The sequence below is a fragment of the Corythoichthys intestinalis genome, chromosome 18, assembly GCF_030265065.1.
Source record: "Corythoichthys intestinalis isolate RoL2023-P3 chromosome 18, ASM3026506v1, whole genome shotgun sequence".
NCBI classification, from domain to species: Eukaryota; Metazoa; Chordata; class Actinopteri; order Syngnathiformes; family Syngnathidae; genus Corythoichthys; species Corythoichthys intestinalis.
The window spans coordinates 36,709,456-36,727,232 of NC_080412.1; the positions used below are offsets into that span (position 1 = coordinate 36,709,456).

Sequence of the window (17,777 nt, forward strand, 5' to 3'; positions counted from 1 at the left end):
CCATGAGCAAAGAGTAGGGATTTGACTCAAGAAAGATATCCCCCTGCTCGAAGCGCCCGGTCGCTTTTCGTTTCTGATCTCCCAATGGCACCTAGTAATATTGACCTACTACTATACCAATGTTGCCATGGCAATGTCTTTCAACCAAAACCCTATTTATATAGCAATTTTAAACCAAAGAAAATTGAGCATAATGTGCTGTACATGCAGGGGCCCGGGGACAAGAGACCATTATAGACCCCCCCACCCCTGCCACCGGCTTGTCACGACAACTTACGCAGTACTTTTAACGCTTTGCAAGCAATGACAGTGTAAATTTTCAAATTATTTGATTTGAGATGGACAGTTAAATTTAACGGACCGTAATGTGATATGGCACAATATAAACAAACAATTTCATTCTATTGTCCCATAAAGGCTACATTACAATACAACTGAGAGTGCTATGCCTGCCTGCTAAGCAACAATGTATGAATGTAAAGTAAAAAAAGTTAAGGGTCATTTAGGGGTCCCAAGGCCTGAGACAACATACCCGGTTGCCGCCCCGTCGACAGGCTTGCATGCGTGCACCATAAAATGAATATGTACCGTATTTTTTGGACTACTGTACATGGCCAGTGGCATCCTATTAGAAATGAATGGACAAGTTTTGGGCGAATTTGGGGGGAACCGTAAGTTTTTGGCAAATTCTGTATACAACTTTATGTCATTTACCATCCTGGAATTTTTTATGGGTAAATTATGTGATTTGGTCAAAAAATTGCAGGACTAGATACATTTTGTTTTTTCTTTTTCAAAAATCCTGCGTTTTAGTGGACTCACTCAATTAAGCATTTGATAAAGACAGGCATTTTTCTATATTATTCTTGATTAAACACGATTCACATTATGAAGGCGGCACAGTGGGACAGTAACATGTTTGGACCTTTTGTTCAAATTAGAAAACAAAATCGGTAATCGGGACTCTGTATAGACCCCAATCACCAACGTCACGCAATCACGTGATCGCTACATTATACCGCCATATTGTCCGTCATTGTGTGTCCGTATTGTCAATGATCGTAGTTTCTAAGGGTGGATTCACTTGCAAATTATGGAAGCCCCGGTGCTTTCAGATGCTGTAAACTCATTGGATTAGTTGCATAAAAGCCATTATTTGGAAAAGCTTCGGTCGATCCAGTCGCCAAATCCATATTTGAGGCCCAAACCGATGTTTCCTCCCGTCCGGTCCTGTCCCGCGCGTCAGAGTTCATCCTGAGACCACAAAATTTCCAATCATACTCCAGTTTATGTCACGATGAGGAGTCGGGTACCCAAAATCGGCACCAGCCCGAATATAAACCAATATTTGGTCAGCTGAGCGTCACCGTTGTCACAATGAAACTTGATCAACAACGGGCCGGTGTGTGCCGAAAAATAGCTGCCCTGCGTGAAATGATAGAAAGACTTGTAATTCTTAAAGGATAAATGTGAGTTTGTATATTGTGACTAAATATTGCCATCTAGTGTATTTGTTGAGCTTTCAGTAAATGATACTGTAGCGACTTCTGCCCAAATGCGTGATGGAAAGTGGTGCGACCATGACTGTGTGTGGTGGTTGCAAATGCTATATCTTCTCTGCGTTGGGTACACTACAGGGTGCTAATAAAAAGATCAACTCCTGTCATTCTTCCCCACGTCGCTTCCCACAATATTTATGGGTGCTGTGGGAGAGATGACAAAGCCTTTGCCACTTAAAAGCATGCCCCCAATGAATGCTTGTATCTACGCCACTCGCCTCTTATCTCTATATGTGTATATATGTAAGTAAAACGGCGCCATTGTAGGCTGTTTGCGGCAATGCGTGAATGAGTCGTACAGCGAATGCGTTAATTGCGATAAATATTTTCACATGATTTGATTTTGAAAAAATTAATTACCGCCTGTTAATGTGATTTGATAGCCCTACATTTAACAAAACAAAATAAATGCATTCATTCGGGATGAAATGCATAACTGATGCTACAACAATCTAACGATATACTGGCAAGCGGGGTGGCCAACCAATTTATAGGGGTCGCCATGGCCACCCCTGGCCACCCCCCGGTGGCGCCACTGATCAGCAGACTCTCAAAATCAGCTGACTCAGACTCGGGTGCAAAAATATGTGATCGGGTCATCCCTTTTGAAAATATAAAGATTACAAATTGAATGATAGTAAGAAGATATAGATGCGATTCAAACAGGAATTTTGTTATTAGACTGCACAGATGTACAGAAATGACTTTTGGGTGTACACTCAATAGGTTGTTTTGAGACAAGTAGCACACTTACTTTAATTAGTTTTATTCCATTTAAAAATTCCAGTTACACATAACAAGATTTCTTTCAACTTCGTGTACAAACAATGCAAGTACAACAAACGTACAAAATTAGATGAAGAGTAAACAAGGTTTGGGTGGCATGTTAGTGATAGCAATGCACATACAGCATGGGAATTGGGAATGGGTCTCTCTATATGCACTGTATATACATAGCCCTCCAACTAACCTGTATCGTCAGCCCTTCTCACGATATTGCAGTATTTATCATACTATAAGAAAATTGCAAGATAATATCAGACCGTGAGATTCTGATGTCATTACAGTAAATGAACAGTGGAGGGCTGTCATGAAAGCAAACAGCAGCCTGTCAAAACATAAAGCTGCCACAATCAAAAGCATTAAAGTCGCTGTCTGCCATTTCAAAGTCAAAGCTGTTAAAGTGAGGGGAGGTGATGTTAGGGCTGTCCGTGTGGTACGCCCCTGCCGGTCCCCCGATGTCTGAGAAATCCGCGTTGAGAGGCAAGTCGGCCGCTTTGGTGTCCAACCCAGAGGGTGAACACGCGCCCAGGTAACCCATGGCGGAGGATGCGGCCGCTCCTCCCATCAGCAGGTACACGGCCCTCATTGCCTGAGCGTTGTTGATGGTGCCGTGACGCAGGCAGCCTGTTGAGTGGCCCCCTGCCTTGTAATACTTGGAACGTGGAGAGCTCCTGCCTGTTTGACACAAGCGACATCACATGGCCTTGTACTTTGAAGTAGTTGAGAAGGTTACCAATTTATCACCCCGATTTTAGCGTCTCTTCACTGGGTCCTAGTACATTACCGAATACATTTTAAGATTTATTATTATTTGTTTTTAAATGTTTGAATAATCTTGTGCCGCCATATCTCTCAGAACTGCTATAGTCCAACCAGAATCCCCAGATCAGCTGACCACCTGCTTCTAGTAGTCCCAAGATCAAGGCTTAAGCTTAGGGGTGACCGTGCATTTGCGGTGATGGCGCCCAGGCTGTGGAACCAATTACCACTTACTATTAGACAGGCCCCTTCACTTACGGATTTTAAATCACGCCTTAAATTTTTTTTTTTTCTTCAGCTTTTAATGTGCAATGACTGTTTATGACTTCATCTTTTATTTACTTTATTTTATGTGTTTGTTTTATCTTTGGAAGGTAATTTATTTTGCAGTTTTATGGTATGTAAAGCACTTTGGACTCATTCGCGGGTTTTTAAAATGTGTTATACAAATAAAGTTGATTGATTGATTATGCTGTCTGACTTTAGATTAACACGTAGACTTCACTGTCAGTTGACGGGACACGGGGCTTGGGGCCGATCCGTAGGGGGCCTATTTTTACAAAAAAACCTTATAATTCAAATATTTTCAAAACCAAAGCCAACAGTGACCTAAAATCAAAACAGGCACCTCCCTTAGGCATATGAGTCTCCATGGGCAGCGGCATCAAAAAATTGAAAGGCGTTTCATGATCAAATCTAATTATTTTTATATAAGTATAACAAAACTTAAAATGGCTCAGATTTTATGTTAGATGTGAAAAAAATCCCCAAATGCAGAGACAATAACCTATATTTTAAGGATCAATAGCAATATTTAAGATATCATATTAGTTTTTGCCAGAAATGGCAACAACATTTTTTTTTTTTTTTTAACAAAATCCAACATGGCGGCCATCACAAAACAAAGAGCTTTTTAAGTTGAAAATTCTTGTGAATAAAAGCTTGAATCGCGCAATTAGTATTGGCCCGAATATAAGACGGCCCTGATTATAAGACGACCCCCTCTTTTTCAAGACTCAAGTTTGAAAAAAGACTCTTTGAACACCAAATTAATTTTTATACAGAAAATAATTACAGTACCTCTGAAACAAATGATTATAACAATATATTTGAGAGAAAAAGCATGTTATTTCGCCTCATTCAAATCTTAATATCTGAACATTTAAATATGTAAACTAAAGTGCAATCACATTCGTGAATGAATAGCTTCTGGTTTTTGAAATGTAAATAAATCTATCTATTGTGATAAAACAACAAAATTCCAATAACTGCATTAACCATCAAAGTGAAGTCAAATTTTAACTGTAGTCTTGACACAAATCTGAATAAGGAAAAACACTGCAATAAAATAATGCAAACTGGTTAAACTTGAGAGCAGCTGAGATCTGTCATGACAGAACATCGTTTCAATAATATCTGGCACCATCTAGCGTCGTGAATGGGTATAATGTCTAGACCGCGAATATAAGACTACCCCCACTTTTTCAGTCTTATTTCAATGCAAAAAACACTGTCTTATATCCGGGCCAATACAGCATTATAGATATGAACGTAAAATAGTCTAGATTCTTGGTTAAAAGCAAAAAACGGGCAGTTATCGTTCATTATACATGAATATTTCAAGCAAAAGAGACAGTATCATGTTATCCAACATGGCGGCTGTCACGAAACAGAGCTTTTTAAGTTGAAAATACTTGTAAACAAATGTTTAAATCGTGCAATTTATATAGATATGAATCTAAAACTTCTTGATTCATGGTTAAAAGCAACAAACGGGAAGTTTTTGTTCATTTTACGTCAATATATCAAGCCATAGCTACACTAATTTTATCCACTGATTTTTTTCCACGTTTTAAAGTGCATGCATGGTGCAATTTAATATAATAATTAGCTTGAATCCTCGACCAAATCACTCTTGATTGGTTTCCACCAAAATCCGGCGTTAGAACGCAGCGTGTGTTTGAGTTTATCACAATGAAAGCCAACTCAACGTTCTGCTTGGGTCGGCTCCCTACGGGAAGGCGTGGCGCAATTTCTGTGGGAGCTGTCTTGTCAACTGATGGTGGAGTCTATGATTAAAAATTGATAACATTCAACAATATTCTGATATTTAATGCTATCGTTATGTGACTGACTACCACTCATCCTTTTTAGTCATTGGTTGTCATAGGTGTCCAATCAATTTGAACTGGGAGAGACTGGCAGCCATTCCAATTCATTGAACGACAATGTCAGCCAATGAGTCGTTATTCTCAACAACCCTGCCAAACTGCCAAGTTGCCAACTATAAATCAAATACGCCTACTAAGTGCCAGAAATAGAGTTGAAAATGACCTTTGTCCTTTGGGGAGCCACTCAAAGGCCCGGGCGAAAGGACCTCTCCGTTGTTGATTGGTAGAGGAGCTGTATCTTTATCGTGGATTTGGTCTGGCACGAGGTCTTTCAAAGCAATGCAGAGTGGCGGAACCTGATGTCGCTTGCAAAGACCTAGAGGCGACGAAACACTCTGTGGGGTAAAAAAAAAAAAAAAAAGGGTGTTTGTTAAGGTTGTGAATTATCACACTTTTGATAACAGGAGAATTCAAAGCTCACATTTAGACTGGGACTTACCTGTTTCACCTTTTTCAGCACATTCAGCCATTGACTGCAAAACAAAAAAGGAAACTAATTGTCTTTACACATCTCAAACCAAATTTGAACAAATAACTCCTGCACAAACTGTGTGACTACTGAAAGATCAAAAGTTACACAATAATAAATCAAAGAAATGACTGCAGCAAAACCAACCATGGCAAAGTGATCCACATGCTGAGTACAATACAGAGAAACAATGCCCTCTAGTGACTGTGAGTAGTAGCATAGACGATCCAGTTCTATTTTTATGTTACTACAATGACGTTAGTGCCCATGACATTGATTTCTTTTCTTTCCATAATGTCATTTTGTTTTGCTGTGTTTGTGCTTTTACTCAGTCAAAAAGGGACGTTTTTTTGCACAGGAAATTCTCAAATGTAGGCAGAGGTGGAAGAGTAGCCCAAAATTTGACTCAAGTAAGGTTAGCGTTACTTCAAAATTATATTACTCAAGTAAAGGTAAAAGTATTCATCCAAAAAATGTACTCAAGTACAAGTAAAAAAGTATTTGGTGAAAGAATACTCAAGTAATAACAATAATGATGATAATAAATTTTATTTGAAAGCGCCTTTCTGGCACTCATGGTCGCCGTACAATCATTTAAAACATTTAAACATATTAAAAGTGAGAAAAGTGTACAACATTTAAGGAAATTTAAAATACTAAAAGAGATATAAGGGCAGTTAAAGAGACCAGGACTTAGTGATTATTGTGGATAGGCTAGTCTGAACAGGTGAGTTTTGAGTTTTGATTAAAAAAGAAGAAGTAATGACTAACATTGTGAGTAAAGGCCCAAGTACACCAGATGCATGATCATTGCGGTTCCGGTCCGACTCTGGTAAAAAATAACGCCGGAGCCAATCCGTTCCCATTATATCCTATTGCTCAACGTATACCGGCCGCGTCAGTGCTCCGGATTGACTGCGAACCACCTCCGGTGTGCCGCATGCCCGCCGGATGGTATAGGCTATTTTCTATTTTTGCCGGACACGCATCCGACAAAATGGGCGGAGCTGGGCCTGACGTCAAAAGCCCAGGTGCCTAATCACGGTTTAAACACGAGTGAAGGTGGATGATGAGCGCTTCATCATGGAGGTGGAAACTGGAAAGTCACAAAGTAATATAGGATGCAGCAGATCGTTATTATAAGGACAGCATTAAAAGCGAAGCTGCAAGGTGTCCTATTATGTGTGTTTTTCTGGCAATGATATCAAACACACGGCGTGCCGACAACTTTGAGCGAAAAAAAAAAAAAAAAAGCAGCGTATCTGGAAGTGGTTCCACTGCAGAAATTCTCGTGCCCGGCGTACACACAATGTTGGTTTGTATACAGAGTCGAGGGGGAAAAGTACGAAAGAGTGCCATGTGCCATGAATTTTAAATGTGCACAAAGATATAAACCCACCGACACAACCAAGGGCATAATAGCCCCCCTTCCCCCCACACACGGAGCCCTGATCTCAACATGATGCAGTCAATCTGGAATTAAGAGACAGACACAACAAAAATATTGTAGCGTCGCCGGGGCTGTCATCGGTGGGTCAATTTATGCACCAACGCGGGGCTGTCATTGGTGTGCTGGTGCACCAGCGCGACGCTCCGATTGGTGGACTAGATAGCGTCAGTGTATATAGTTGTTGTTTTTGTATTGGTGAGGTGGCGGGAAGTTAATAAAGAAAAAGAGGAAAAGGCGTTGAAGCTCGTGTGTTGTTTTCGCGGCCAAACTTCCGCTTAGCAAACGTTACAATATCAATATGCAAGGAAAAAAATGTGCTCTCTCTCTGCTTCTCTGATGAGTACAGACTCCGTATGTTTGTCGTTGTTTTAAATGGCACATTATCGCACGGGATCACACGAGAGCTCACGAGGGGACGGAGTTGGCGGACCGCAGCCGGTATGATTTGCCTGTTTTTGACTACTGCGTGGCACGCAGCCAACACTGAACCGGACCGGAACCGCAACGATCATGCATCTGGTGTACTTGGGCCTTTACTGTTAACATTTTTGTTTGTTTGATTTTTTTAAATGGTATTTTTCCTAAGCACAAGCCTATCTATATAAACTGTTGTTATAAAAATAATGATACTGTACAATAACCCATAACATAACCACATTAAGCCATAGGGGAAAAAAATCCGGCAAGAGAAAAATAATAACAGAAATGAAGCATTATTTGTCCAAAGACCATGAGTGCCCTCTAGTGGAGAAAATAGTTCCTAGTTTGAATAGTGAATATTTCCTTCATAGTTATTATTATGAAATTAAAAGGATCATATCTCCGGTTTTCCATGGTCAATCGGTACCAAAAAATCTCAAATCTGCACTTTGGAGTCATGTTGACAGTGGCCTTCTATGTCAAATACTTCCTTTTTTAACTGCGCTTTAAAGACGCCACGTTAATGAACAGGCTGGCGTGATCATAGAACGGCATGCTTGCGTCTGATTGGTGTAAAGGAGTCATGTGTATATTGTTGCGACGTCTCATTGGTGAAATTGGTAGAGCTACATTTGGCATCGCTGGCAAAAACAAAAAATCTAATATGTAGAATAAAGGGGAAAAATGTTACAACTTTTGTGTAGTCCAAAGTGGCGGAGTAAGAGTAGCATTTTTTCTTCACAAATCTACTAAAGTAAAAGTAAAAATTATGGCTTAGTAAAACTCTTAGAAGTACATTTTTCTCAAAAAGCTACTCAAGTAAATGTATCGGAGTAAATGAGACTGCGAAAATCTATCTTAGCCCATCTACAAACAGTCATCGAAGGACACCTGACAACAACGTGAGCTTGTTCACTTGTCGAGTATGTGTTTTGGTAGTTAGTAAAAGAACATTTATTAATTGTACTTAAAAACAGACATTGACGGTGATAAATATATAATCTATTTCAAATATTCTCAGTCGGAATGGATTGGACGCCTATCACTGTCAATGACAGCCAATTAGTAAAGATGTCCTGATCGATCGGCATCCCGATCGATCGGGTCCGATCACGTCATTTTCAAAGTATCGGAATCGGCAAAAAAATATCGGACATGCCTTTTTTTAATATATTTATATTTTTTAACTAAATCGTTTTCTATTTGTATTTAACGTTACAGAAAAAATGTGTTACACTCATCCAGAGTCTTTAGTTTTGGCTTAAAGTAAGGCTATTAAATTTATCGCGTTAACGGCAGTAATTAATTTTTTAAAATTAATCAAATAAAATTATTTTATCTAACGCAATTAACACATGCGCTGCACGACCCACTCACGCATTGTCGCGTTCAATCTATAATGGCGCCGTTTTACTTAAATATAGAGCTAAAAGATAACATAAAATGAGTAGAGTGAATTTAGGCAGTCTTTGGAGCCTTTTTTTAATTGGCTAAAGCCTTAAAATCCCTCTCTCCACAATTAGAAATTTCGTGGGAAGCAATGTGGGGAAGAACGGTAGTGGTTAACACCCTATGTTATTTCCCAACGGAGAGAAGATATATCAATTGGTGCCCCTACGCACAGTCATGGTTGCACTTCCCATCATGCATTTGGTCAGAACAGTTAAATGGCTACAGTATCATTTACTGAAAGCTCAACAAATTCACTAGATGGCAATATTTAGTCACAATATACAAAGTCACATTTATCCTTTCAGAATTACAAGTCTTTCTATCCGTGGATCCCTCTCACAGAAAGAATGTTAATAATGTAAATGCCATCTTGAGGATTTATTGTCATAATAAACAAATACAGTACTTACGTACTGTACTGTCCGAGTTTTATTCAATTTTTTCATATATCATTGCCAAAATGTATATGATCGGGAAAAATTATCGGGAATGATTGGAATTGAATCGGGAGCAAAAAAAAGCAATCGGATCGGGAAATATCGGGATCGGCAGATACTCAAACTAAAATGATCGGGATCGGATCGGGAGCAAAAAAATATGATCGGAACAACCCTACCAATTAGTTAATCATTGAAGGACAAGCAAACCTGCAATTGCCAGGGGTGTCAGTCAGAAGGAGCAGGTATTTATTTTGGGTCAAGATGAGCGCAAAGCAGCAATCTCGACTTCCTCCGGCGGGTAGCTTTGGTAGGTCAAGGATCTCCTTGCCCTCCACAATGGCCTCACAGTTGCTGTGCAAGAAAACCATCTGATCGGGTGGTGCTGAAGCATGGTGACACACATGGAGGCTGCCTTCAGCTGTCAGAAGCAAGAACCTCTTCTTCCATTGTTTGAAGAGGAAGCCACCTTAATAGGAGAACAGTAATTCAAAGGAAATCAGTATTACTATCTCTGCCTTGTGTCAATAACACATGGGAAACACCGGCATAGATGATGGGAACATGAGGAACTGCTAGATTACAGCGTGAACACAGTGTCAACAGATTAGAGGCCGTCAGATGTTTGGCGGATCAACGTACAGCACCAATCAGGCTCCAAAAATAAGTGTGTGCCTCTATCAAAATCACACCCTGACATCTGGATACACGCCACGCATACAGGCAAAAACATATTGACGAGTGCTTAATGAAGTATCTGGATTACAAGAACTGCCTCATTTAAAAAAAACTTATCTTCAGTGGACATGGCTGTTACGGTACCCTGTAAAAATAAAGCAACACCTCTAAAGAAATCCCTAGGAATGAGAAAAAAATGCAAGTATAAAATCATTAAGAAGCTACATAACTGTCACAAAAATAGTTACAATTTGGACTCACCATACATTCTGAGTGTTCCTTGATGGATTCCGGAGACGCTCATGTTGACTGCAGCCGTGTCTGAATGACTGGCTCAAATATGAGCGGGACAGGGTTGGCGGAAAGCACATGAGGCTCAATGTGAGTTTTAATGCTCTGCCTTAATCCGTATTCAGATGGGACGTTCCACCGCTTTCGCATCAGAAGAGGTTGGGATAGCACGCACAAATGTTTATACTGCGATTATAAGAGCTACATCTCAATTATCATGATGACTTCCAAATTGAAATAATCTAATGGAGAACCAACGAAGCGATTGTGAACGTATTAGTCTCGATACTTTTATCCCTCAATCTGAAGTTGGAACTAATTGAATCATGATGCAGTACAGAGCTACAAATTACAACCACTGTTATAAATTTGCTAAATTGTGTAAATATAAAAGCATACGTAAATTACATAAGTAATTCAATTTGCTTCTTATTAAACATAGCAGCAGTACGCAATAAAATAGTTGTTGAGCGTGCAGTTGTACAGTGTTGTGATTATGTAATTACAGTTCTGTTTTGGGCTAAAGCGGCTAAAAACTCTAAACCCTCTTCAGCTCATTTCTCATCCAAAGCCGCCTGGACGGATAAACAACCTGCGGAGACGTCTACATTGATATCAGCACAATTACGGTGAAGACAAAAACATAAAAAGTACTCTTTTTATTATTCTGGGACAAAAAATGATCACAGGAATTTACTGATGTCTATTTCACAACAAGAATATTGCAGTAAATACTAGCCCTATACAGAAAATCACGCATAGTCCAACCAATAAATATCTGAACCTGATGACTTAAATAAATAATCATTCCTTATAAAGACTGGATCATAAATTCACACATATCTCCCTTCTGTTTTGCACAACATAGGCCTTAAAGCTTTAACTTAAAAAGCATTAATATTTGCGCGTCAAAACCATCCACAATAATACAAAACGGTTCTGAAAATGATGTCATTAAAAACTAAGACAGCTGGTCTTCATACTGCTTTCGGAAACAGTCTCCAGCAGGGAAGAAATCCCAGCAACGTTCTTGGTACATCTTCCAAACATATGACTCCTAATATCAATAAAGAGAAGTAATACAAGAGAATTACAGGAGAAAATTGATGCCAGTCACCAAAATTTGACAGAAAAAAAGTAATAAAGAAGTGGCGCCCACCTGTCCAGTGTGCTCAGTCTCATCTTTGTTGATAAGATACATTAAGAAGAACCTAAGAAAATACACATTTTGTAGATTATACGTGTAAAAATATGTATCACAAAGCATAGACTTCATAACCTATTGACATGACACGGGAAACGGGGCCGATTCGTAGGGAGACAATTTTCAAAAACTTCAAATTCAAATATTTACAAAACCAAAGCTGCTACTGACCTAAAACCAAAACAGGCACCTACCTTAGCCATATATAAGTCTCGATGAGCAGTGGCAAGTATAACAGAAGTTAAAATGGCTTTAAAATTCTCAAATTTTACGCTAGATGCACAAAAAGTCATTCCCTTATGAAATCCCAATTAATTATTTTCTATATAAGTACAACTCAACTTAAAATGGCTATAAAAATCTCAGATTTTACACTAGATGAACAAAAATGGCCGAATGCAGATATGATGACCTATATTTTCAGGATCAATAGCAATATTTAACATATCATATATTTTTTGACCAAGATAGCAACTTATTTTTTTTTATTTACTGAAGTTTTCAACAGCTAATAAATCACTCAATTTAACATCAGAAACTTAATACTTGAGGAAAACATGCAGACTCTATCACAAACGATATGTAAATAGATAATTAATAAATTCTATATACAATCAAAACTTAGAATAGAATATCCCTTTATAATCATTATACACTAGATATTGTTAGCGAATGAGGCTAGCGCCGCCTGACGTAAAAGATGCTTCTTTGGCGAAAATTCTTGTAAATAAATGCTTAAATCCCCGAATTCTTCATAGATATGGACGTAAAACAGTCTCGATTCTTGGTTAAAAGCAAAAAAAAAAAAAAAACGCGCAGGTAGCATTTATTTCGCGCAAATATTGCTAGTCAGGTACGAAAATTCGCCGCCTCCATGTGTAAACAAAGAAGAAAATTCCTGCGAATAAATGCTTCAATCACGCATACATGGTCCCAAAAATATAATATTTACCTTGAATCCTCGAACAAATCACTCCTGATACAATCCTTCCTGTTTGTATGTGGTACAGATTTCATAGTTAAATCCAATCGTAAGTAAATCCAAGCTTAAATCTGACATGAGCATGTGCCATCTTCGGCTATTACTAAATGAAGCTTGGCCCCCTCTGATAAGGCGTGACGCGAAGAATGACAAAGTGTCAGGTCAATAGATTTTTGAAGTCTATGCACAAAGTATACGCACATATAATTTGCCAGGTTGTGCTCATCCAGCGTGTGTGTCTCAAATCCATGTGGAGTTGTATCAAAGTAATCACTCCCAATACCACAAATGAAGCATTTAGTCTGCAGAATAACAAGAATGGTTATTTAAGTCACATTGTACTGATAATTACTGCAAAATACCACGTCATAATAGATCAATAACATACCTCCATATCTTCTTTAACCTGCTCTTGTTGGTCTCTGAGCTCTCCAAATGCGTCGATGATCAAACCTTTATTTGTCATCACATGTAAAAATACAACATCTGTTAACACTTTATTTGAACTAGGTGTTATAAGCACAGGTGGGCAGAATAGCCAAAAATTGTCCTCAAGTAAGAGTTGCGTTACTTCAAAATAATATTACTCAAGTAAATGCAGTCATCCAAAAACTGTACTCAAGTACAAGTAAAAGGGCATTTGGTGAAAATACAGAGCCCATAAATGTAAATGTGAACTGATGAGAAAATAAAATCCTTAAATCCTTGAATCTGGTAAACATTAGCATTTAAGCTAGCGGAATTTTGCTATGCAAGTTAGCCAATTATTGAATTGTTGCAATTGGCCAACTTGCATAGCAAAAGTCCACTAGCCTAAATGCTATATAATGCTAATGTTTACAAGAATTGAATAACTTGCATAGCAAAAGTCCGCTAGCTTCAATGCTCTATTATGTTAATGTTTCCAAAAATGGCTAACTTGCATAGCAAAAGTCCGCTAGCTTAAATGCTATACAATGCTAATGTTTACAACAATATTGTACCATATGAATGCTATTTTTAGATCGTGAAGTCGCCATCGTAATGCGGAAGTGGGACATTACAGAACCGCCCTCGCATAGAATCCATGTTATTTCTGCTTGTTTTCGCTGGTAATCTTTCAAAATAGAAATGCCGATCAAACACTGCTGCTATGGAACTTGTAGAAACGACTCTAGATATTAAGACATATGATGGATGTTTTCGTCATACGTTTCCCGAAACCAAAAACTCGGAGGAAAAAATGTGAAGAATGGATCAACTTGCGCGGACGTCCAAAAGACTAGTTTAACGCCAGCAAGGTGAAGCCATTCACATTTCATATGCAGTAAACATTTTGTTGGGGGCCATGGTCCTACAGCGACGAGGTAAGCCATTTGGATATTTTTACTTATTTTTTAGCATGGCGTTGTGCCGTGCTGCTTCTGTCTGACAATGAATGACCTGAAAAAAATTAAAATGGTATCTGACTGCCACCGTTACCTTTTCTGTTGTTAAAAACAACTTTAGTAAGGGGGAAGTGTAAATAAATTATAGAATTAAGATTTGTTATTAATGAAAAAATTAAAAGTTTTCGTTGGCTGTCTCTGAGTAGCATTTGCGATTGCTACACAAAAATAGCAATGTAAATTGCCCCCAAGAACGATCAGAGACATAAGAAAACCAGAGGATATAATATATAAGAAAGACAGGGCATATGGTGGTCAACGATAGATTGTTGAAACAGGAGAATGTCATTGTCAGTGGCATAAGGCAATGCACGCAAGATAAAGGTGTCGATAAAAAAGCTAACTCTGGATCAGGTCGGCTCTTTTTTCTGTCTTTTTCAGCCCTCGACAATCAAGCCATCTCTTTAACTGAAGGTTTGTATGTTCTTCCAAATCTTTACCAGTGAATTTAGCACCAGGGACATAATTTTCGGACAGATTTGGTAGGTTTAGCTCAGTAAACATCTCGTTCGTACACCATTTCCATGCATTTACTATTAGGGACAAACAGGTGGTTGACCCGCCTAGCAACAATTGCTAACGTCATGAATATTAATGAGCAAAAGTGACGTGTTGCTTGCGGTAGGCCATTGGCTAACTTGCATGGCAAACGTCAGGCAGCTTGAATGATATATAATGCTAATGTTTACAAAAAATTGGCTTACTTGCATTGCAAAAGTCTGCTAACTTAAATGCTATATAATGCTAATTTTTACAACAATTGGCTAACTTGCATAGCAAAAGCCAGCTGGCTAAACTGCTATATAATGCTAATGTTTACCAGATTGTTTCTAGTGCACACCAGAAACTTTCTGGTGCGTACCAGATTGCTTAAATGTATTTTATTTCTGTCGATGTCCTTTTAGGGGCTCTGTATGAAAAAAACAATACTCAAGTACTGAGTAACATTGTGAGTAACTGCTTACAATGTTTAATTTTTTTTTTTTAAACAATGGTATTTATTTTCCTCAGCACAAAGTTATCTACACCTATATTATTATACTGTAACCTATTACGTAACCACATTAAGCCAGAGAAATAATAATAATAAGGGAAAAAAAATATCAAAAGAACTGGAGCATGATTTGTCCAAAGAGCATGAGTTTTCTCTAGTGGAAAGAATAGTTCCTAGTTTGAATACTGAATCGTTTCTTCATTATTCCAATTATGAAATTAAAAGGATCATATCTCCGGTTTTCCATGGTCAATCAGTGCCAAATAAAAACTGGGAGAGAGGTTAAAACCTGCACTTTGGAGTGATGTTGACGGCGGCCTTCAATGTCAAACACTTAATTTTTTTACGCTGCTTTAAAGACGGCACGTGATGGAACAGGCCTGCGTGATCATGGAACGGCAAGATTGAGTCTGATTGGTGTAATGGAATCATGTGCTTTAAAGCCTCATTGGTTAAACTGGTAACGCTACTGTTGGCGTCACTTGCAAAATAAATTTAAAAATTAACTAATATGTACGCCGTCGCCTAGTGCAGCCCAAAGTAGCGGCATGAGAGTAGCGTTCCTTCTCCACAAATCTACTGAAGTAAAGGTAAAAAGTATGGCTTAGTAAAACTACTTTTTTTCTCAAAAAGTTACTCAAGTTAATGTAACAGAGTAAACGTGCTACGACCCACCTCTGATAGTGTTTTGATAACATCTAAAGAAATTAGAAAGTGACAAATTGTCATACTCTGACTGTACTCAGATTGTCATAATCATGACATGACACTGTCATGAACATGAATGAATGCTTATCACAGATGTTATTAAGTGTCCTAACCCTAGCACATTTCCTCACCTCTAATCCAACCCAAAACATTTGGAAAAAAATCTCTATACTGCATCAAAAGTGACATAATTTACTAAATGACACTCAATGATATCTGTCATAAGCCCTCATTCATATTCATGACAGGTGTCTTATGACAGCCAAATAAATGACAGTTCAAATAAAGTGTAACCCAACATCTTTATAAACTCATTGCCTGCCACTGACAGTGATAGAGTCATGTGAGCATGAGTGCTGTTCAAGTGTAGCTCACGTGTTATCGAGTGAATTTATATGGAATTCTAAAAGGCAGAATTGGTTTCCTTACCCTGGATGATGGCAAGCAGGATGACAATGACAAAGAAGAAGAACGTGATATCAAAGACCACTCGGTATAACTCGTATTCGTCTCCGGCGGGATCCTCGATCTCATCGCCGATGCCTCCGCCGGCGCGCACGCCCACATACATGTGGAACAGGTAGCACTGTAGTAGGAAAAAAAATGTAATTGAAATGAGAATTGGGGATGTGACGTGACTATTGTGCGATAAGGTTCGTCGTGACTCACCGTCATCATATCGTCACATTTCATATCAGGTTCATCCTCGTCCTCGCTCTTGTTGTAAAACTTGCGGAAGAAGTTGAAAGCCACTACTGTGTATAAGTACACCACCACTGCCAGCAAGCCCACTGTCATCATTAGCTGGGAGGACATTCAACATTATGACTATTATGTTTTTTATGGGCACCACCTTTGTGTGTTTTTTTTTTTTTTTTTTTTTTTTTAATTTTACATGCCTGTTTCCCATTGTGTGTGACTGAAGACAGGATAGTGCGCAAGGTCTTGACCCCCATGGCGATATCCAGCAGGTGGCACGCAAAGAAGAAATTGTTGTAGTGACCAAGCAGGGACATAATCAGGTACCAACACAGGTAAAGGAAGGTCTGAAAGACACATAAAATCGGAAGCGATTTTACCGTAATTTTCGGACTATAAGGCGTACCTGACTATAAGCCGCCACTCACCAAATTTGACACAAAAACATCATTTTTTCATAGATAAGCCGCACAGGACGATAATCCAAAACTGTCCTCACTGTGTTATGGGATATTTACACCAAAAGATATTTACCGTTAAAACTTTATTTGACAGCAGCGTCATAAGACTGTCATAAGATGTCATACTTATGATGGGACACTGTCATGAGCATTAATGAATGCTTATGACAGGTGTCATTTAGTGTCATCCAGCAAATGATTTCACTTTTGAATGCATGTAAAAGATCCGAACTGGACATAAATGGAGTTAGCGACAAAGTTTGCCGGATTCAAAGGAAAGGATTCAAGATCAGATGAAGGCAGCCAAAAATTTTACTCAAGTAAGAGTAATGTTAAAAGTAAAAGTAGTCATCCAAAAATTTGCTCAAGTACAACCAAAAAAGGAGTTGTTGAAAAGAATACTCAATTAATTAGTAACATTGTGAGTAACTGCTTACAATGTCGGATTTATTTTAATAATGGTATATTTTTGCTCTGAGCACAACTTCATCTATATGAACTTTTATTATGATATTGCACTATAACCTATTGAATGTCCATATTAGGCCAAAAGGATGACACAAAAATCATCCAATTCAGATCAGAACAGCACTATGGAACGTCATCCAGGCCAAAGAGCATGAGTCCCCTCTAGTGAAGAAAAATCATTGTTACCTCGAATTGATATAATGGAGTCATGTGATTACAGTGATCCCTCATTTTTCGTGGTTAATGGGGACCAAACCCTGCTGCGATAATTGAAAAACCACAAAGTAGCGCCCCCCCCCCCAAAAAATATATATATTAGGGCTGTCAAAATTATCGCGTTAACGGGCGTTAATTAATTTTTTAAA

At 38.6% G+C, this 17,777-nt stretch overlaps 2 protein-coding genes across 2 annotated transcripts in view; both read right to left on the minus strand.

Annotated features, from left to right (window-relative positions):
* Positions 1–2,327: 2,327 nt before the first annotated feature.
* On the minus strand, positions 2,328–10,622 carry LOC130906170 (uncharacterized). Its single transcript, XM_057820153.1, has 5 exons — positions 10,440–10,622; positions 9,711–9,969; positions 5,712–5,745; positions 5,436–5,607; positions 2,328–3,017 (listed from the first exon to the last, which is right to left on the minus strand). Exons 1-5 carry the CDS (start codon positions 10,480–10,482, stop codon positions 2,671–2,673), a joined length of 855 nt encoding a protein of 284 aa, XP_057676136.1. The 5' UTR covers positions 10,483–10,622; the 3' UTR covers positions 2,328–2,670.
* Positions 10,623–11,049: 427 nt separating this feature from the next.
* LOC130906415 (ryanodine receptor 1-like) overlaps positions 11,050–17,777 on the minus strand; it is a 115,148-nt gene continuing 108,420 nt past the window's right edge. The window contains exons 100-106 of the mRNA XM_057820744.1: positions 16,684–16,830; positions 16,454–16,588; positions 16,214–16,370; positions 13,044–13,108; positions 12,857–12,957; positions 11,629–11,680; positions 11,050–11,526 (exon numbers count right to left, since the gene is read on the minus strand). Coding sequence (XP_057676727.1) covers positions 11,431–11,526; positions 11,629–11,680; positions 12,857–12,957; positions 13,044–13,108; positions 16,214–16,370; positions 16,454–16,588; positions 16,684–16,830 — 753 coding nt within the window. The 3' untranslated portion in view covers positions 11,050–11,430. The remainder of the gene's footprint in view (positions 11,527–11,628; positions 11,681–12,856; positions 12,958–13,043; positions 13,109–16,213; positions 16,371–16,453; positions 16,589–16,683; positions 16,831–17,777) is intronic.

Excerpts from the sequence above, each read along its gene's own strand:
- LOC130906170 (XM_057820153.1), bottom strand. The coding sequence starts at position 10,482 with ATGAGCGTCTCCGGAATCCATCAAGGAACACTCAGAATGTATG. Across the intron at positions 9,970-10,439 it reads AGGAACACTCAGAATGTATG|GTGGCTTCCTCTTCAAACAA; the intron begins GTGAGTCCAAAT and ends TCTCCTATTAAG. Across the intron at positions 3,018-5,435 it reads TGGCTCCCCAAAGGACAAAG|GCAGGAGCTCTCCACGTTCC; the intron begins GTCATTTTCAAC and ends TGTGTCAAACAG.